Source organism: Podarcis muralis, chromosome 4, assembly GCF_964188315.1.
Source record: "Podarcis muralis chromosome 4, rPodMur119.hap1.1, whole genome shotgun sequence".
Classification (NCBI taxonomy): Eukaryota; Metazoa; Chordata; class Lepidosauria; order Squamata; family Lacertidae; genus Podarcis; species Podarcis muralis.
In genome coordinates this window covers 65410769-65433008 of record NC_135658.1, presented here as the reverse complement: position 1 = coordinate 65433008, position 22240 = coordinate 65410769, and the positions used below count along the sequence as shown (strand labels likewise).

Genomic DNA, 22240 nt, shown 5'->3' with positions numbered 1-22240 from the left:
AAATGCTGATGATGGAATGGGTAAATGCTTTGCTGTTTTTAATTTCTCAAAGGCGTTTGGCTGGCTACTGCTGCAAACCAGGTGCTGGACTAGATGGGAGATTATTGCCCAAGATCACAAAATGAACAAGTGTAAGTCAGAGGTTGGGTCTGAACCCTGAATACCAAATGTGCAAGCCACATATTTCAACCCATTGTTTTCTGCTCTAAGAGAGGTCCATTTCACAAGAAGAACACTGGTGACACTAGAAGACATGTAACATGTCTTGGAACCCAAGTGCCAAGAAGACGGACGTTTGATCTTCAACACATATAAGTACTCCTTTGAATGCAGTTTCTCTCTTTAAAGACCTTCCCGGGGGGCGGGGGGCGACCCCTCAGCTCTTAACACACAGATCCTCTCATCCTACACTCAACTACACATACACACACCATCCCCAAACACACAAAGTCTCACACAGAAAACACAGACCCCCTCTCCTCACTTTCCCATTATATCGTATTGATTTTTAAAGTAATATAGAGAGTACAATTCGCTTCCATATATGGTGGGGTCTGACTGTTTGATGAGGTAGCTGGTTTCTTTTGCCCCTTTCCAAACCCGAAAGCAGACAAAACCAACCACACACATTTAAAATGCCTCAGTGGTTCCAGGGAGGAAGGGAAACTACCTTGCTTCCCTTCTGCCCTGAGTCAGATGTAGTGGTCAGTTTGGACAAATGGGGCACTGCCCCACCAACCTCAGACTTTCAGCTGGCCCTCACCTCCCTGCCTTCTTACTTACAGCCAGCCCAAGGGGTGACACTACCTGTCAGCTTCCTCTCACATACCATAGTTTCTGTTTTATCCCTGTAAAATTCAACAGTGAGGAGCATGGGGGGACCAACCAGAATGAGTTGGCTCTGCCTGCCATTGGCTCTGGCTCCATCTGCCGTTGGCCTCCCTGCCTCCCACCCTGCCAGTCCCTGAGGGCACCAGCTCATTTGCAGTGGTGCAAGGGCTAGGCTCTCCAACTGCAGAATCCCAGCTTTTCACATGTGGTCAGCTGGGATAGTGCGGTTAAGCCTGGTCCCCATGCTGCTGCAAGCAATGTCAGAAGCAGCAAAACCCTTGCCACCTCATAATGGGGTGGGGTGGGGGGGATCTTCCTAACCAGGGCTAGGCTATATCTGGGCCATGCCTCAATATGGGTCTGGCTACAATTTATAAACTAATCTGAAGGTGCAAGGTGGAAGGGTGGGGAAGAAAAGCAGCAGGTACCTTTGTTCTCATTGTTGCTGCTGTGACAAAGAGTCCTGATTTCTGGTTAATAGCAAGGCAAGAAGCTGGCAACCTGTGCATCTTTTCTGTTGTTACTGGTGTGTCTATTATAACAGAAAGTGAGGAAGATCCATGATTTGCAAAGACCCTGAAGAGCAGAGGAAACGAATGTGTGGATCACCCTGAGCCATTTTATTTAGTGTGAGGTGGCCCTCTAGAGGACACAAGGACACATTGCACACTGTACAGTGAGAAGGGAGTTGGGTTGTGTTAATTACATCAGTAAGCAAGGTGTAAGATGTCCATGAGGAAATCACACTATGTGTTTCCAAAGCAAAGGACACATTGACTTCTTACACACTTTAAGGAATACTATTGGAGGCAGAGCTTACCCCATCACTATTGCTTCTAAGTCCAAGAAGCAAGTTTTTCCTTATCAAGCACTATTTCCAAATGAAGTTCTTTTCTTTCTCTCATACATAGTTAATCACTTCTATAGGGGAAAAGTGAATCACAGAATCATAGAGTTGAAAGGGATCCCGAGGGTCACCTAGTCCAACGCCCTGCAATGCAGGAATCTCAACTAAAGCATACATGACGGGTGGCCATCCAACCTCTGCCTAAAACCTTCTGCTTAAAAGGAAGGAGAGTTCACCACCTTCTGAGAGAAACTGTTCCAATGCTGAACAGCTCTTACCGATGTTTAGTAGGAATCTTGTATTTTATAACTTGAATCCTTTTGTTTGGGTCCTAGGCTCTGAAGCTGGAGAAAACAAGCTTGCTCCATCCTCCATGTGACAGTCCTTTAGATAGTTGAAGATGGGTAAACATACCCCATTCCCTCAACTGTTCCTCCTAAGGCTTGTTTTCCAGACCTTTGATGATCATGGTCACCCTCCTCTGCACACGTTCCAGCTTGTAAATATCCTCTTTAAATTGTAGTGCCCAGAATTGAACACAGTACTCCAGGTGGGGGTCTGATTAAGGCAGAATAGAACAGGGCTATTCCCATTCTAAGCGATGACAAACCTAGATAGCATCTTAAAAAGCAGAGACATCATTTTGCCGACAAAGGTCCGTATAGCTAAACCTATGGTTTTACCAGTAGTGATGTATGGAAGTGAGAGCTGGGCCATAAAGAAGGCTGATCGCCGAAGAATTGATGCTGTTGAATTATGGTGCTAGAGGAGACTCTTGAAAGTCCCATGGACTGCAAGAAGATCAAACCTATCCATTCTGAAGGAAATCAGCCCTGAGTGCTCACTGGAAGGACAGATCATGAAGCTGAGACTCGAATACTTTGGCCACCTCATGAGAAGACTCCCTGGAAAAGACAGATGTTGGGAAAGATTGAGGGCACAAGGAAAAGGGGATGATAGAGGATGAGATGGTTGGACAGTGTTCTCGAAGCTACCAGCATGAGTTTGACCAAACTGCGGGAGGCAGTGGAAGACAGGAGTGCCTGGCGTGCTCTGGTCCATGGGGTCATGAAGAGTCGGACACGACAAAATGACTAAACAGAACGGGACTATGACTTCCCTTGATTGGGACTCTTAATTCCATTGCTGCAGACTAGAACAGCATAGCTTTTTCTTTTTTGCTGCTGCATCACATTGTTGACTCATGTTAATCTTGTGGTCTACTACATGTACTACTGGCAAGCCAGGTGTCCCCTATCATATATTTGTGCCACTGGTTCTTCCTGCCTAAGTGTAGAACCTTACATTTGCAGAAGTGTGGTGTAACCAAACTAGAAGCAGCAGCAAGCAAACTGGTACTTAGCTTACATCTCCCTGTATACATAAAAATATCATGCTGTCATCACACAGTCCCCAGTGGAGGATTTGTAGTGTTGCATCACAAACCTGGATTTGAATGAAGTCAGGATTGGGAAGGGGAGCAAAAGAGTAGACCAGTTATAACGGCCAAGGCATGAGAGTGAGGAGGAATGGACCCTGACAGGTGAAAAGTGGTGGCTTAAAACAACAGGTGTTTGAGTAAAGAAAGCATTCATACAGTGGAATACTTGAGGGCTCCACATCCTTGGAAGGAAACTGAAAGGAGGAAAAATTGTGATTGTGAACAATGGCAGAGGCTTCAGTAGAGTGATCACTGAGGGGTGGAAAGTGGTAGTTTAAAAAAAGATTTGAGTACGGTGAGAAGGGAGTTGGGAAAGGTTCTGTTGTGCGAATTTCTTGGTGCTTGCTTCTCTGTTATGCCCCTCTCTATTTATCCTTGCTTGTTTTCCTTAAAAAGGCAACTCCTCAGAATCTGCTTCCCCTGCTTTACTCAAATCTCTGTCATTGTTTAAAAGTGCCAGTCCCAAGAGAGGACACCTCAGAAACAGAGTTTGGGTACTGAAAAGGGGGTTTAATAGTTCCATGGGTTGGAAAGGAGGTCTTTGGTGTTACTATGGGGTGGGGGTGGTGAGAGATGGCGGTGAGCAGAGGGGCCGAGCCCTCCTAGTTATAAATGACAGATAGGAGTGAGAAGGTCCATATGCCTTCACCATCTCATCTTCTGACATCATGCCAAGAACCAGAACCTAACCTAAGAATGGATCTGTTGGATCAGACTAAATGTCCCTTTAGCCCAGCTTCTTATTTTCAGCAATGGCATATCACATGCTTCTGGGGACAGTTCCCCTCTCATTGGTATACTGTGCATACATTTATATTATCACATTTTTGCAGATTTTGTAAATTTAAAAAAGGCCTTAAAGCTTGATCCCGTTTAACTATTAACTCAATAAATGCCTAATTGTTAAAGGCTTGGGGAATAAAATAGTTTGCATTTATACTATTACAGCTGCCACAGCCATTCCTAGAAATCCAAAAAACCTTCAAAGAAGGTTAAAATCACAGCATGGATCATTTACAGCATGGGACTGCATAAATAACATATCAGCAATGAAATTCATCACTATCCCACTTTTACATTCTTATGACATCAAAATACACCTTAAGAGATGCTGAAGTAAAGAAATGTTTATAGTACAGCTAGCTAGGGATTAATCATCACCATCTAAATTAAAGGCCTAATAAGCTCTCTCTTTCCCATCTGTTGGTAGCATACTTGCTTCAATTAATTATCAGAACTTTGCACATAAGAATTCAGAATTGTATTTTGTGGAGGATAAATGTGTTATATGTAGACCTGGATTCTTCACAGCTCACTTATTTTAAAATGGAAAGATTTTAAAAAGATTGTGTTATAGGGGAACTCAACAAAAATAGGCCACATGTGTGATAAAAAGGCACCGGTGACAGTTGTTATGAATAGACTCAGTTCTGTTATGATAGAAAGAAACCTATAATGTATTATAATTAGGGAAGAAACTTACAAGGCTTAGATCTGGCTAACTGCAACCTCCTTTTGTTACTGTGAGAAGACACTCTGGCATACAGATCCGGTAGAACAGGAAGTGTAAGTGCAGAATTTTGTTCTTCTATGGTTAACAGTCGTTGTATAGAAGAGAGCATTTTGGCAGGTACATCTTGTCCAACAACTGCAGAAAAACAATCATTTGTACAGATCCTTTTTACCGCTTTTTACATTCGGTACTTTACATCTGCAAAAATTAAAGAGGCGGGGGAAAATATTTGTATTTTATTATTTCCCCAACTCCTAAAAAACTTTAAAAGATAATAATTAAGCAGCTCAGAGGCCTCCTACTTCATTAACAAGTGTTACCAGACAAATCAGCTGAAATAAAAGATTATCTGCTACAGAAAACAGACAGGTGCTTTATTTGCTCCTGAAAATACATGAGCCTATGAAATATAGTACAGTAGCACTTCTGTGATATACACTTCAGAATTTTAACTGTCATATTCTAAAAACTTATAACACCATCTGCATCCTTCTGATTAAAAAAAGAAAACAGGTGTGCCTTTTTTTGGCTTCTAGGGCCTATCTTTTCTGCTCACTATAATGAAATTGAAGTCTCATTACCCAGTAATGTTACCTTCTGTTCTGTGAAATTATGTTTGTTCTCACAGTGATTTCCTGTCTTTTACTTTTATTTCAGATGCAACAAGTTTCAGTTGTTTACTCATATTCTGATTTGTATCCATTGCCCCACAATACACTAGTCATGAATTGCAATGTAGTAACCACATGCAGCTCTTCTTCTTCCCAACATCTTCGTTTTTTCAAATGGCCTTGGTTTGAGTTTAAGCAAGAGGCTGTGAATGAAGGGTTGGAGCTTATGGGGATGCCTGCAGCTTTCAGGGCTGTGACATGCCACAGTTCATAATTCTATGAAAGCATTATTAGACAGTTGTACTCAGTGTAGCACTTTGGGAACCTGGAGACACCATTCGCTATTACAAAAGTAATACATACATCATGCAGCTTCCGTGATCCAAGTTACAAACTTACTCCATTGCAACAAGGTTTGAAATACCATTATTCATCTGTCTGCAGAATGGATACCACCGGTGGAATCTATTCCATCTTCCCACTAAAGTCCCTCTACCTTCCACATATCTGATCTAAGGTTGGGGATACTGCAGAATAGATTTGGAGGAAGGGTGCAAAAAAAAAAAAAAAAAAAGTACTGTTGCACAAGTGAAAGACCATTTGCAAAATGTTGGGTGTCATCCACATGCACTCTGTGATCCACATTTTCTACTGGTTTTTCAACAGCTTTGAGCTGGCTAGAGGTTTTCCGGCAAATTTCATTTTTGCGTAACAGAATGTAACCAAATTTATTAAACATAGTATCCTACTGATATTGTTGGACTCCAACTCTTAACATCCCTTACTGCTGGACATGCTGGCTAGGGCTCATGGGAGATGAGTCCCACAACCTGTGGAGGGGACCACATTGGCTATTCCTGTACTCAGTATTAAGAAAACCTCCAGGTGAGCAGAGCTTTAGCAATTCAAAAGTAACTGCTTAGAGAAATCATAAGAAACTCATGGCAATAGGCACTTTTTGATTTTTATTATATAAGCAAATAAACTTTAAACATATAAACTTCTGTGTATAACAACTCAATGTCTAGTAATAAAACCATGCTTAGAGTGAGGGGGAAATATTCAATAAATAAAGACTCCCTTCAGGGTTTTTTTTTTCTCTGACTTGCCGGCAAGAGGAAGTAAAAGGAGCAACCCTACAACGTTCAGTTGAAAACTGTATTCGAAAAGCCATTATTAAAACTGTAAAAAAGTTCTGCAACATCCCACTAATGAAAAATAAAATTATCTTTATCAAGAAAAATTAAAGTATTAGTTTTGCTTTTCCCATTTCAGTTCTTGACAAATGCAATCGGATGCTCCCTTGCAACGATCATCATAATCAGAGATATCACCTTCAGTACTGCAGCTCAGATTTCCAGGCCCTGTTTAAGGAGAAATATATGTTATTATACGGAAGTAAGTTTTTGTAACAAAGAGTTAATCCACATTTTAATTTATCCAGTGTTTCAAGAGAATGCTGCTTCTGAAGCTCCAAGTTCCATGGGACAGGAAAGGGGGAAGGGGAGCTCGCATTTGGACTGAGAGAATTCCGCCACTCCACCACATGTCATGAGAGGAACATACCATATGCCAACTGATCTAAACATTTGTCAGAAAACAACACTTATCACAGGAACTTGTTTTAACAGAGTCAGCCCACTGGTCCATCTCAGCACGGTCTCCACTGGCTGGCAGCTGCTCTCCAGGGTTTCAGGCAGGCAACATTACCAGCCTATACTTGGACCTGGGACCTTCTGTATGTAAGCCAGATGCTCTAGCATCAAGCTATGGCCCTTGATGCAACCTCTCTGTGTTAATAGGCTCTGGTTTCCACACCCACCCCCCAGTAAATAAAACTCATACTCAATTGATTCTCTTTGCTCCTGGTAAGGGAGGGAGAAAATGGCTACGCAAGCTGCTTCGAGAAAGGAGCTGCTCTGCTCTGGAGCATGCAAGACAGACTGCTTTCTACTTCCGGGAACGAAAAGGAGGTGAGGATGGAAACAGGGAAACAGACTCATTCATCTGGAATTGAGTTCTGTTCCATGAGGAAAGGTGTGCTCTGGTTAAGTGGACACACATTACCTCTGTCTCTCTAAGCATAGCTAAGAGACACAGAGAAATCAGACCATTTTCTGGCAAGGAAGCTATCTGCCTCAGGGAGGAGAGAGAGTACAAGTCACCCTAGTTGCACTGTGTTTATGCACATGGGCAAATGAAAAGCTGAATGCAGATTCGTCGTCCCATTCCCCACCTCCCCCCGGTTTCTTTCTGCATCTCGCCCTGCTGTTAAACAGGGGAGGAAACAGAAAAAGGATGTGTGCTCCACCAGTCCCACTGAATTCATCAGTTGGGCAGTGCGGGCTGCCTATTTTGCTTCCTTTTTCAGGGACAGATTCCCAGAGGATAGATGCCTGCACTGTTCTCATTAGTTAAAGCATGTAGCTTCAAGCCTGACAGGGAGGAAATGATAGATGCCTTTCGTTGTTGTGCTGCGCAACTGTGTTAATGGTAGCTGACCCTCCTGACCCTATTGGAGAAAGTAATGTGGCAGGGAGTGCATTAGAAGCTGACTTCCTCTGCTCCTGGAGTGAAGAGGAGACCCTTAACGTTATATCCAGTGGCAGATTGGGCATGGGATACTCAGGTTTAAATACTCATTCTGCAACAAAAATATAATTGCCTTCCTGGGTCAGGACAAGGTCTTTCTATTCCTGCATACTACTTTAAGCAGTGAGCAGCTAGCTGCCATGAAGCAAACTAGGGAGCCTGGGATCATCATCTTTCAAGTTAACTTGCCTCACAGTGCAGTGAAACTAAAATGCCACTCTGACCTTCTTAGAGAAAGGACAGACTACAACTGTCACAAAATGAATGCATTCAGTAATCAGAAGGAGGTACAGTGTGAACACTTGCATACAAAACGTTTAAAGATAAAAGCAGCATATTCCGGGATCGAAGTAAAAATCCACTCACCTTATCTTTCCTCAAAAATCCTCCTCTAAATTTGTTAGTGGTAAATCCCCTTGTCCCAGCATAACGTAATCGTTGGTATTTAGCCTGTATGTATAAACCCTTCTGTACTAAGTTTGATTTAAAGTGGGGCCGACCATCACTAAAGTGGGGCTGTTAGAGAAGAAAAGGAATGGCCATATTAAAAATTTTCAGAATTCTGACCCTTTAATCTGATAGTCAATAATTTTAAAGTGTACATATTACTGTATAATGTATTTTTTTTTTAAGATACTGATCTTTTCCCCTTTAAGACTCAATACAGCACCACAAACCATCTTCACATGTTACAGTGGAAAAAACTTTCAAAACATGCCAAGTTTAGGAGTTTTAAATGCAATTAATTCTCTATAAAATGCATCTCTAAGTCTCTTATAATTCAACACAATACAAACAGTAGAACAGATGCCCAGTGATACATCCATATACTGGATATGCCCATTTATCAAATGTCAATAAATCTGGATATTTTCTTTTGGATCCAGGCAAAAAACTGAGAATACACTGCTCCTTTATCAAAGCTGCTTCTGATGATTAAATGAAGCAAAAGGGGATCGACTGTGCCGATTTCTTCTCTCATCTATCTCATACTTTCAAATCCATATTTTTCTTTCCTTTTCCGGGGGTGAAGGTAGAGGTGGGGGGGTGGAGAATAAGCTTAGCCTTACAAAAACAATCTATTTTCACAGCACGTTTTGAAAACAGGCAGTGTAGCCAAGAGATAATGTGCAGCACAACACCTTCTCAGAACTAATCAACAATTTTGTGCATCTTGTATAACAAATGAAGAGGATGCCAAATAGTGTAAAAGCAACATTTTGCAAATGAAACAATAACTCTATCTTAATTAACAGTGCCCAAATGCAATAAAAGAGAAACAAGTTGTTCTAGATTAAATTAATTACTTTCTTTCCTACTATTAGTAGAAACTAATTCATCCATGTACAGCTTGACGCTTTCAACAGGTAGGAAGAGATACACGGCATCTTTGTTTATAATGCAATTGTTTCTGCAACTGGCATAAACAATGGCTTTTCATAAGACAATGATGCTCTTTCTATTGCAGGGCAATCTTTCAAATGTAGTTAAACAGATACTGCAACCTGGAAAGGGGGTGTGGGAGAGAGAGAAATGAATTCTGCTACTCCATTAGAATTCAGCAAAATTAGAATTCATACCTTGAAGGGTCTTCGAAATGTTTCATGATGTTCAGTATTGTCTTCAAACCGATCATGTGCAATATCACCATGTGATTTTGAAGTATAATAATGATTCTGCATTAAAAGAAAATTACACTAAACATCTGCACACTTAAACTCTTACAAAAATTTATGAATTATACTGTAATTTGTCAATTATAACTGAAACAGGTATTGTAAAGTTGCACACACAAACCCCCTCTGTGGATTTAATGGTTTACGTTAAGTGACAATAATACCATTTTTTGTTTCTGAAGCAGCCTAAATGACTTACTGATGCTCTTTGGAGGGGTTTGTCATGGCATTTTTTGTTCTATGTGTCTTAGATGACACATAATCCTTGCAGCATTTGTAAAAAAGGACCGAGAGAGTGGCCAATGTTTATTAAATAGTGCTATGAATGCACCTTTGAGCAGATATTCTGAACAGATGATCTCCATGGTGAATGTAGCATCTAGAATTATCCTTATTTTCCCTGATTACTTTTGAAAGGCCTTCTTCAAGCCCACCTCACCCCCACTCCTAGCTGCAAATAGCTTTCCTTTTTTGATACTCAAGCTCCAGCTACATTATCTTCTCCATGACTCTACCAAAATGTGAAATAACTATGAAGAATAATTATTCCTAACAGTTTAACCTTCTATCAACAGCTGGGGTCTAATGCACTCCCCAAAATATTCATAAAACATCTGTGTCAGTCTTCCACAACTCTCGATGTTCCTGGTATACCTAAACAATGAGGTGCAAACTGCCATGTGGTGTTTTAATTTAGTGAGCTTTTGCTCTTACAGCATTTTTTTTTTTTGGGGGGGGGGTCAGTTCAACCTCTTTAAGGATGAATGTAGCTTTGCGCAGTGGCAGTATCGTAGTCAATGAGGTTAATCCGAGGCGCGGTTATTGCTAATTGAATTCCCCCCCCCCCAATTATTGAACAAGGATGAATGAGAAAACCAAAGAAACCAGCCAAATAAAGGTCCCAGGATTAAAAATGACCCACCAAATGTTGTTTAAATGTATTAGCTGCTAATCATGTCTACACATATTTAGTTCAAAACCTGTTCTGTCTATTTTGTGTGAAAAAGCATTGTAGAGGGTAAACACACGGTCATCATCAAATTTGCGGATGATACAACAGTGGTGGGGCTCATTAGTGAGAACGATGAGACTGCTTATAGGAAAGAAGTACAGGGGTTAATTCAATGGTGTAAAGAAAACAATCTTATGCTTAACACCAAAAAAACCAAAGAACTCATAATTGACTTTAGGAGAAAGAAAAGTGTATTTTTACCATTGCACATAAATGGCGAGGAGGTGGAGAGGGTTGGTAGTTTTAAATACCTGGGCATTTATATCTCTGAGGACCTCTCATGGACTGCAAATATTAATATGGTTGTGAGGAAGGTGCAGGGGAGGTTGTATTTCCTGAGAATGCTCAGGGGACTGAATCTATCTCAGCACCTACTTCTGTCCTATTATCACAGTACCATCGAGAGTGTCTTAACCTATAGTATATTATCGTGATATGGGAGCAGCTCTGAAACGGATAAAAAAGCTCTACAGAGAATAATTAAAATTGCCCAGAATGTTATTGGGCTCCAACTACCAACCCTGGATGAGATCTTCACGTCTCGCACTTTGAAGAAGTCACACAATATCCTGAGAGATCCCACCCATCCTGCTCACAACTTCTTTGAACTGTTGCCTTCGGGCAGAAGATATAGGACAATGAAAACACGAACTACACGCCTTCTGAATAGTTTCTATCCAAGAGCTCTGATTGCACTAAATAATGATCTCAGGGCCAGTTGCAAGGAATAGCAAGCAGGGAGTAGGAAGGAATGAGATAGGTTTTAGGTTATGTTATGCCTTTAATAGGTTATGTTATATTCTGGATTATGTTATGTTTTTATAGATTATGTCTGAATAGGATGAGAGTGTTGGAGATACGTGCAAATGTGTATGTGAACCCGGTCTTTGGGTGGGTGTTTGATTTTCGTTGTTGTGTATACTGTGTATATACGGACAATGACAATAAATTTATCTATCTACACGGTATCTGTCCATTTTCAGAGTAGGTAGTGGCACCCTCCCTGTGGAACACCCTCCCATCAAATGTCAAGGAAATAAACAACTATCTGACTTTTAGAAGACATCCGAAGGCAGCCCTGTTTAGAGAAGTTTTTTATGTTTGATGTTTTATTGTACTTTTAATTCTGTTGGGAGTTGCCCAGAGTAGCTGGGGAAACCCAGCCAGATGGGTGGGGTAGAAATTATTTATATTTATATTTATATTTATATTTATATTTTTTATTATAGGTCAATTACCCACTTACCATAACACCACCACAAAAGCCAGCAGGGATCAATAGTGTTCCACAGGTTCACAAAATCTGCATTTTAATCTGAATTTTAAAAACCATTTAACCCACTTCCTTGTGACTCAGAAGATGGATTGTACCAATCTAGTAATGGACTCAGATATTTTCCAAGGAAGCCATGAATAAAAAACCCCTTTCTTTCCCCCAATCATAGCTACCATTCTGCATAAAACTTGCACATCTGGCTTTTGGGGTCACTGAGACCCCTGATGCATCTGCAAATATTTTCAAGCAACCAACACCCTAACTCCACCAAACATGTAGTGACTGACATGTGTTCCTAAAGCAGCACATGATACATTGTGAGATTTGCTGTTATTGTTACTGGCAATTCCCCACTCACTATTATTGTACTGTTATATTTGTGCAACTGTTATGTTATACATAAATTATTGGCAAAATACTTTAAATGTCACAAAAGCTGTGGATTTATGTAGGTTTTTAAACTTTACATGGTTGAGTACTGCTGACCCCAATGACGTCTGTGTAGAATGTACTACTTAAACTGTTTCACAGGGAAAGCAAACTTTTAAATGGTGCTGTGCTTCATAATTTCCATGCCTTTCTTGGCATACATTTAAGTCCACTACTGGATTGGTAAAGAAATTATTTTCATCGACCAAGGATTATCGAACTGATATCCTTTGGCTAGTTACACTGCATAGTAGCTAATGTTAACTACAATTAACATTTCAGTATTTCTGTCCATTATATAGACTCTGATATGGGATACGAGAAACAACAGAAGAGCCAAGGTTTGTGATAATATGCTATTGAGCTATTTTCTGTATTAAAAAGTTTTATGCCGTGTTTTACTGCTTTTATTAATGCTTTTCATTATTAGCTTGCTCTTTAATGTAGGGGGTTGGATTACATGGCAATGACTTACCATGAGCAAGGACCGCACTAGTACACAGTGCTGAATCTATTCCATTTCGCTCCACCCTGCCTGGATCGGGGAACAACAAACCATGAGCCTTGGCTTCTGAACCAGTGCTTGCATTTTGTTCCTCCCCAAAATCTCTTGCTTCCACTTGTGGCTTATTTGCAGAGAAACTAGTGCACTACTAGTGCTGGTTCATACAAAGTGCTAAAGCAAAGCTTGTGACATGTTGCTCCTGGGCTCTGGGCAGGGTGGAACAAAATGGGGAAAATTCAGAAGTGTGCAGCAGCAGATCTGCTTGTTCACAGTTATGCCATGAATACTGGCTTATCATGATGTGCGAAGAAGTCTAGGTTATATTTGCTCAAGAAATATAAGCTAGTGGCAGCCTTATAAATATATATTTTGAAATAAAATACTCTCTTTTGTGTGGTTATGACCAGAGATGCAAGTTTTTCTTTTTTTTTTAGCCTGTGCAACTATTTTGCAATACTGACACCCCTTAAAACAGTGACATACAACTGTGTGTAGGTGTAATTGTGCAATGTGCTATGGGACAACATCGCCTCTCCCTTTTTCTATTTCACAACTCTTCCATCTGCCAGTACGATTATCTTCCTTCATTTATCTATCTATCTGCCCATGTGACTTGTTCTGGCATATTTACAACTTTTTTCCTCAATAATTGCACAGAAACACAGGAGAGGGTATACTCCTACCCTCTAGATAATCAATTAGTGAACCAACAACATTTGGGCATTTACAGTATAGCCCTGAACCTGATTCAAAGGTAATAATTCATCTGCAATGAACGTGGGGGTTATTGGGTTGTTTTTGTTTTTATATAGATTGTATATTTCGTGTTTCTATGTTATGATTTTATCCTGTGAACTGCCCTGAGACCTCCGGATATAGGATGGCATACAAACAAACAAATCAAGCAGGGCTAGAAGAGAAGAGTCCTATTGCAGTGGAGAAGGGCAGTAATATTTGTTGCTCTACAAAGCAGGGAGATTAGTACTTAAGCACTAGAAAGGGGGTGTCTCAGCCATCACTGAATATTGTTGCCACTCTCCCCATACCAACCATGATTTAAATCTGATGACTAACCTCCAGCAAGAAGCAGTTGTGGTATTTTGTTCTTTTAAAACATCTGCTGGCACTTCCTCAACTAAGTCAGCAAACTCAACTGCCAGACCAACTGCTGCTTCTGAGTCACTATTTCTGCCAGCCTCCTAACTGGCTAACTAAAAGGGAGTCAGCCAGACCATTTCTTAAATTCCTTTTCTGTACAAGCTTTTCTGTTGCTCATCGTAGCCTCGGCAGGTTCCATCTCCTTTCCCCATGCTGGCTCTCTACAAATCCCTCAGCTACAGAGTAAGAGCTGCTTCCATTTTTGGCTTCTTCTCTTCCACACCCTCTCATGATTATCATGGAGGAAAAAAGCAGCTGTGGCTCATCCCTAGCTCACCTCAGCCACTCTATAATGGCTTTGGGCAGATTGAGACCAAGCAAACAAAAGCCAAGAGCTGCTGCTGCAAGGAAAGGGGGGGGGGACCTGGGAGCAGATTTCTGTCAACAAAACAATGGTTTATTGGTCTTCTGTCCTGGTCTTGAAAAGATTCCTGCTGAGGGACAACTTATGCCCTATGTAGGGACGGGTGCCAAGAATAGAGCCGACCTGAGATAGATGTTGTACAATGTATTTTAGAAATCTCCTCTGCAGATATTTGCAGATGGCCCCAAAATACCTAAACAAATAAGCAAGCAAGCTGGAGAGTTGAGCAGAAAATTATTTTTTCAAGAACTGCTAGGGTAGGATTAGGAGAAACCAGGAATAATTTTGTTTTTTTTGTTTGTTGATGAAGTGTGTGGGTGAGAGACTGTGTTCTCAATTGTGCACATTACATTTGCAAGGGAGTTGGTGACAAAGTTTAATTTCGAAGAAAAATCATGCAGAAAATGAGACGTGGGGAGATGGAGTCTTGCTGCTCTGCCTTATATGCTTTTCCCTTTCAAGCTGGATTTATATATGAATGTGAAAGTGAGTAGGTTAGGGCTGTGCTGGCTCTGTGGAAAGAGGAAAGTTCTTAACCCATTTTCAGAGGAACTTTTAGTATATTTCTGCTGGAGAGTAGAAACTTCCATTGGTTATCAAGCCACAATTTGATTACTATTGAACTGTACAATCTGAAAACAAAAAAAATTGTAAAAAGTATCCCGATACAAATAAAAAGTACCAGCTTGTAGTGACTCAGTCATTCATTATATTTTTATATATATTGTACAGCCTGAAAATAACTTAAACTGGGGGTTTCCTCAAAAAAATTATATCCGGGGACAAGATAAGCCTTGTTAGTGTTTGCAGCTTTTAATGGGCTACAGAAATGCATCCCTGATTACCTGATAAAGAACCAATTTAATAGTCAGACACTGTGTTCAAGTAATAATAATTTCAACTTACCATGTGAGGCTTCCGAATAAACTTCCTGAAAGGCGGTCTTAGGAATCTCGCAGGTTTTTGGAATCCATACATTTGAGTGTTTCGTAATTTTGGAAAGCTACTACTCTGTTCATCCCTAAACAGACACAATATTAAAAGCTGTGAAAACTAAAATGATGCCATGTCAAACAGCACAGCATTTTAAAATTAGGATCAAATAACCAATATATATATATATATATATATATATATATATATATGCTTTCGTAGATTTTCACGGGTACAGGAATGCAGGTTTTGGTGTCCTCGGGTATCTTCCCGTGTAAAAGTTGGGGTGTCTAGGCGACGTTTCGACGAGGTCTCACTCGTCATCTTCAGGCTGGTGCTTTCGGCTTCTTGTTACTGGAACAGAGCAGGATCTCAGTGTTTGAGTTCCTATAAATACTGTTGAGGAGGTTCTGGGCAGAGAGGAAGTTCCCAGGCTAGTGTGCCTTTTCTTCTTTTGTTCCTTAATTGCTTGAGGGATATCTTGAGTGATTTCTTGAGTGATATCCTGAGTACCACTTAGGTGGGTCATTAGGTGTGGATTAGTTGCTAAAGCCTTTGTGTCTTGACCTCTTGAACTTTGTGAAGAGTTTTTCTGAGAAGATGGGTGTACTACATTTAGTTGTGCTCTGGCTTGGCTTCGTGTATAGGGGCGAGCTGTGGTTTTGTGGCCTGTGCCAGCCAGATCTGTGTAGGGATTGCAGGGGGGTGCAGCATCCGGAGGTGCCACCATGGTTTGGCTACTGGATGGTGTCTGTAATTTATCTGTGGAGAGGGTCTGGGTTTGGGTCTGGTGTGGTTGATTGGTGATGGCGTTCTGTGTGCCTCTGGATCTGGTGTCAGTTTTTGTGGGGAGGGCTAATTTCCAGATGTCTGGCAAGCGGGATGTGTCGTCACGCTTGTTCATGTTGTGAGGGTGTTTCTCTATCTCTTGTGGTGATGTTCCATGTTAGAGAGCAATTTGGAATCTGCAAAATTAATTTCGTGTCCTGTTTCTTTCATGTGTTGGAAGAGAGAGGAAGTTTTTTCTTCTTTTTTGACGGCATTCTTGTGTTCTGCGATACGTGCATTTATTTGTCTGTTTGTTTGTCCAATGTACGTGGCTGGGCAGACTTTGCAGGGTATTTCATAGACCCCTTGGTTTTCCAACTGGATTTTATCCTTGGGGTTTCTGAGGATATTGGCTATTTTTTGGTTGGCGCAAAAGGCTGTTTTGATATTGTGTTTATGGAGGATTTTGCTAATTTTATCTGTAGTGCCCTTGATATAAGGAAGGAGGGCCATGCCATTGTTTTCTTCTGTGTCTTGGTTTTTGGGGGGTGTTTCTTTTTGGATTAGCTTCGTAACCCTGTTTTGCTGGTATCCATTGGCAATTAACACATTTGAGAGATTCTGTAACTCAGTTGTCAAGTGGTCTTTGTCAGCCAGGCGTTTGGTTCTGGAGATGAGAGCCTTGGCTACGGAGTTTATTTGTGCAGGGTGGTGGTGTGATTGTGCATGTAAGTAGCGGTTGGTGTGTGTTTTTTTCCGGTAGATAGTGTGTCCTAGGGAGCCATCAGGTTTTTTGTAGATTAGGACGTCAAGAAAGGGAAGTTGGTTGTTGGCTTCTATTTCCATAGTGAATTGTATTTTGGGGTGTAGGCTGTTGAGATGTGTGAGGAAGCTGTCCAGTTTTTCCTTCCCGTGTGGCCAAATTACAAAGGTGTCGTCAACATGGAACATCACCACAAGAGAATAATCATGGAAGCCATCGAGATAGAGAAACACCCTCACAACATGAACAAGCGTGACGACACATCCCGCTTGCCAGACATCTGGAAATTAGCCCTCCCCACAAAAACTGACACCAGATCCAGAGGCACACAGAACGCCATCACCAATCAACCACACCAGACCCAAACCCAGACCCTCTCCACAGATAAATTACAGACACCATCCAGTAGCCAAACCATGGTGGCACCTCCGGATGCTGCACCCCCCTGCAATCCCTACACAGATCTGGCTGGCACAGGCCACAAAACCACAGCTCGCCCCTATACACGAAGCCAAGCCAGAGCACAACTAAATGTAGTACACCCATCTTCTCAGAAAAACTCTTCACAAAGTTCAAGAGGTCAAGACACAAAGGCTTTAGCAACTAATCCACACCTAATGACCCACCTAAGTGGTACTCAGGATATCACTCAAGAAATCACTCAAGATATCCCTCAAGCAATTAAGGAACAAAAGAAGAAAAGGCACACTAGCCTGGGAACTTCCTCTCTGCCCAGAACCTCCTCAACAGTATTTATAGGAACTCAAACACTGAGATCCTGCTCTGTTCCAGTAACAAGAAGTCGAAAGCACCAGCCTGAAGATGACGAGTGAGACCTCGTCGAAACGTCGCCTAGACACCCCAACTTTTACACGGGAAGATACCCGAGGACACCAAAACCTGCATATATATATATATATATATATATATATATATATATATCCATGATAATAAGATCACCAGCCAGCCAGGCTAATCCTCCCTACCCATTGATATCAAGCAGGCACATTCAGTGCACTGTTTTCAATCCCTGCTAAAGTTTTTTGTTTAAGCAAATCTACCTTGACATGAAAATTTGGCATGTATTTTAATATGTAATTTTTAAATGTGTATTTTTAAAATGGTTGGTTTTGAAGAAAATGAAGCCAGCTTGTTTTAAATATCTGATTTTATCAGTAATATTAATGTATGTTTTACATAAACCACTTAGGTTTTTATGACTAAACAGGATAAAATAAAATGAAATAAAATATCCATGCAAACAAAAATGCAGAGTAATAAATGTAAAGGTCACTAAAATAAACCCAAGGTAACTCTGAGTATGTTGCTATGAAGCCTTCATAACCTGACTGGGGAGAAATATAAAAACAATGCATGTTCTCTGTTGGATGAATCAATAACAGCAAATACCCATTAAAAAATTAATGTGTATTCTTGTTACTATGGGTAACTTACATTTTTGAGAGCTGAAGACATTTCTCATAAACAGACACTTTTTCAGACACAAACAAGCAATCAAGAGGGAAGAGTCTCATGGAAAGCCATAGGTTTCCACAACAAATATAATATATACAAAGCATCCTTGCCTGTGCCACATTCTTTATGCCGAAATTAAATGTTTCTGCATGATTGCAAACTGCAAGTTGTGAAAAATCACAACGGTATTTATGCAAAAACCTAGGATGAAATCCTTTCTTCTCTGCATTATTTCCATTAAGTTTGGATGCATCAGTTTTACAGAGTTCTATATGAAGTCCCCAAACTGTCAAGAATGAGAAGCTGTATTTTGCTTCAAATGCATAAAATTGGGGAATTACCAAATATTTACGTGATATGTCTTAAATCTGTAAACACAATTGGCCAGATACTGAACAAACAAAAAGATATTTCTAGAAAATATCAAATGTAAACCGTAGTACCCACCAAAATAATGCTGGCAACTGAAAGCCAGTTTCTATAAGGTTTTAAAGCACTTACTGATGTTCCTCCTATTTGGGAATGTTGTGAGGAAGGACACTTAAATAGTGAGGTAGCCACTGAGAATCCTTTCATGGGAGTGGATGTACCACATGGATAGCAATTTCCACAGGGCATTCTCAGTAGATCAAAAGAGAGCACAATGGAAAACAGGTAGAAGGAACTGGGATCTTGGCAATTCATCTGGTCAGAAAATGGGCCACTACTTTTATGCTTGCTGAAGCATCCCAGCCGTCTCTGTGGGCAGCCACTTACATTACAGTAATCTTCTCTAGAGGTTTTAAAGGAATGAAAGATGCAAGAGGGTCAACAGGATACAATTATTCCAATTATGCTAGGCAGAGATTATAAAATAGGAGCATTAGATTCTCAGTACCATATGCAAGCTGAAAGCCAGAAAAACTAGTGGTTTAAAAAGGAGAGAGTGTCCAAGTGCAGAGAAGCATTGCAGACAAAGTGGCAAATGGCTGGAGTTGATAAAAGAATTCTGCTTCTTCCAAAAGGCCTTTGTGAGCCAGAACTATTCTGAGTCAGTCACGTACCCCTGAGCACTATATGCTCACTGGATGTAACAATGACTTAAAATTATCTCAACGAATAAAGCCAGGCTAAATTCCTGACACTGTGAATTCACACTCTGTGTTCAATTAGAAGACCTAACTTTATTTAAATATTGAGTAATCTGGTCTACAAAATAGGTGACAAATTCAGTAGAGAGAGCCAAGAATGACTCATCTTCCAGCAGAGACATCCAGAGTTCACCAGGCCATACATCACCCAGAACAGCTTTGCCAGACAGCACTTTGCAAACACTATGACTGAAGAGATATATTGCTTTGCGCTGCTGTCACAGTTGGTCAAGGCTATGTGGACTGTGACATTTTAAAATCCTATACCATCTAAACCAAATTTCACTGATCAGATTTTTCATTAAACAACTTAATAAAGTAAGACTTCCAAAATCCAGCGTTTTAACCATTTGAAAATTTATAAGGACAAGGGAAAGGCGAAGAGTACAGACAGAACGTTTACAGAGAAAGAGACCAAGAAATAATAGCAACAGGATGGGGCCAAGGGAATGGGTACAGGGAATCTAAAGACAAACAAGATGGTTACATGCATACCAGGTCCACTTGCTCATTCGACCTCAAGCATCACAAACTCTCAGAAAAATCAGCCATACGTTTTCAAAATTCTCCTCAAATCAATATGGGTTACAAAACTTTTAAAAAAAACTAAAGCATCCCAGAATATTGAATTATTCGTCATAGAAGAGACTGCACACTTGCAATTACCATATTCAATAACAGCATCCCTATATATACACAGTTAGCAATGTAATTAGGACTTCACTCCATAAAGCCAATTAGCTACATTATCTTTTAGGTACTGCAAAATAGCATGATTCATATATATTTTTTGTAAACTGATGAAAAGGGTGTTGAAGACAGACAATAAGAGTCAGTGTCTCGCTCCTGTCTCTATGCATCATGCACATCATCATTCTTCTTGTTGTAATTCCCATGTGGTAGAGATGACCAAAGAGTAACAGCTGTCCTCCAGAATACATGAATGGGGAGAGAAAATGCTCATGGAAAACTGTGACTAGTTCAGAGGGAGATGAGATCCAGAAGATGCTGCTTGGCAGAATGGGATTACAGGCAGAGTGGGCATCATCTGGCTTTGACAGCCAGACAAATCGAAGCAAGCATAATGAGAGCTCCACCCTCGGACTTCTGACTCAAAGTTTAACCATACCACCAAAGGCAAGAGACATCTCTAATGGGCTGTGCGGCTAGAAAGCAAAAACCTTCTGTATAGTCCTACTTGAGCTCAAGCTAGAGATGAAAGGAAGGAATAAATGAGTAAACTTTTCTACACCCTATGTCCATCATTACTCTCACACAGCCTAACATAGGATGGTGACAGTTTAGCATCTAAACTAGTTTGACTTCTCATCCTCATCTCTATTATTATTGGGACTAACATATACAATATACTGCATCAGGGAAAGGAGGACCTAAAGATTATTGCCAAAAGCAAAGCTAACTTTAATTTATCCTTTAAATACATTATAGAAAACTAAAACCATAGGATTTCTGAAGTGTCTTTGAGTGCTACATTGAAAATGATGAGGGGAAAGGGAACAAAATACTCTAAAATGAAATATGTTTTAAAGTTCATATAATGCAACAGAACTTAAAAGTGCAACCTGTTATTTGAACACAATTACCTATGCGATGCACCATCGATATAAAAATTGTTCTCATCTTCATTCCGCAATCTTTCTTTTCTTCTTCTCTCAATGTCATATCTTAGATCATTTGGATCTTCTAGAACTCTCATCACGCTCTAAAGAAACAATAAATGGCTTACAGAATGATACAGTTCACTTTTATTTTTCTTATGAACAAGATTAGTATTAGAAGAAATAAACCAACAAAACAAAGAGCTTCAAATTTTAGAGATCAGTGTCACAGATTATGCTGACCCAAGATTCTAATGCGGTCTAGTGGTTTAGAGCAGGGTGCCCTGCAGATGGTGCTGGAACTCAATACGCATCAGACCCAGGCAGCAATGATGGGAGTTGTTTCCATTAACATCTGGAGGGCATCACACTGGTCCCCACTGATTTAGGGCTTTGAAGACCCAGGTCCAAATCCTCATTCAGCCATTAAGCTCACGTGACGTTGAGCCAGGCACTCTCTCTCAACAAAACATACTCCATAGGGTTGTTTGGGTGGGTGGGGGAGCACCTATGTGTATGTGGAGAATCACAAACCCTTCCTTGGTATCTTTGAAGAAAGGATGGGATATAAATGTAAGTAAATTAAATATATATATATCCATCCGGTACAAATTATTTAGGTTAGTCTACACCACTTTAAAATATGAAGACATTTTAGAATTACAATACTGTCACTGAAAATACACTTTCCTTACATTCAAAAATAAAATAGACATACCTGCTCAGACTTGCATGGAACAGCTCTTTTTTTCTGAAGTTCGGCCAAAGACATATCGATTCTCCTGGTGTAATGAGCATATCATTCAGCATCAGTAAGAGGGTCAAATGGAAGCAAGAAAGTTAACTTCAATAGGAGCTGAATTATCTTACTATATAATATTGTATAAGAAAAAAGTCATGCTGCAGTTTATGTGGTGTGTGAACTGTAGGATGCTAACAGCAGGCAGAGCAAGCGAGCTAAGCCGGTCAACCAAACAAGTGAGGAGGGTGGCACAGTGGGCAAGTGGGTGGCCCAGGAGGTTGAAGGAGCTGTGAGATGATTGGTTGACGTGTAAAAGGAAGGGGTGGGAGGTTAGCAAAGGAAGTTTGGCAGGGGGTAGGAGTGGTTAGTGAGCAACGCAAGTATGGGTGGCAGTACAAAAATACTTGCATAATGCATCTTTACAACCATTGAGCTACTAGGAGTTTTACTGGTGCTGGTGGAGCTGGTGGTAAGGCACTAGATTGGGAAATATTGACATGGACTATGGGAGTAATGGGAGAGGGTCCAAAAATCAGAGGCCAGGAATTGATGCA

The 22240-nt window shown here is 40.5% G+C and overlaps 1 protein-coding gene and 1 pseudogene across 7 annotated transcripts in view; one reads left to right on the top strand and one right to left on the bottom strand.

The window, feature by feature from the left end:
• Nucleotides 1-6195: 6195 nt before the first annotated feature.
• BCLAF3 (BCLAF1 and THRAP3 family member 3) overlaps nucleotides 6196-22240 on the bottom strand; it is a 34297-nt gene continuing 18252 nt past the window's right edge. For all 7 annotated transcript variants that reach the window (XM_028727552.2, XM_077927463.1, XM_028727547.2 and 4 more), the window contains 6 exons: nucleotides 21663-21726; nucleotides 20930-21048; nucleotides 15162-15276; nucleotides 9416-9511; nucleotides 8202-8351; nucleotides 6196-6607 (listed from right to left, as the gene is read on the bottom strand). In XM_028727552.2, coding sequence (XP_028583385.2) covers nucleotides 6593-6607; nucleotides 8202-8351; nucleotides 9416-9511; nucleotides 15162-15276; nucleotides 20930-21048; nucleotides 21663-21726 — 559 coding nt within the window. In that variant the 3' untranslated portion in view covers nucleotides 6196-6592. The remainder of the gene's footprint in view (nucleotides 6608-8201; nucleotides 8352-9415; nucleotides 9512-15161; nucleotides 15277-20929; nucleotides 21049-21662; nucleotides 21727-22240) is intronic.
• LOC114596633 (U4 spliceosomal RNA) lies at nucleotides 10280-10379 on the top strand (annotated as a pseudogene).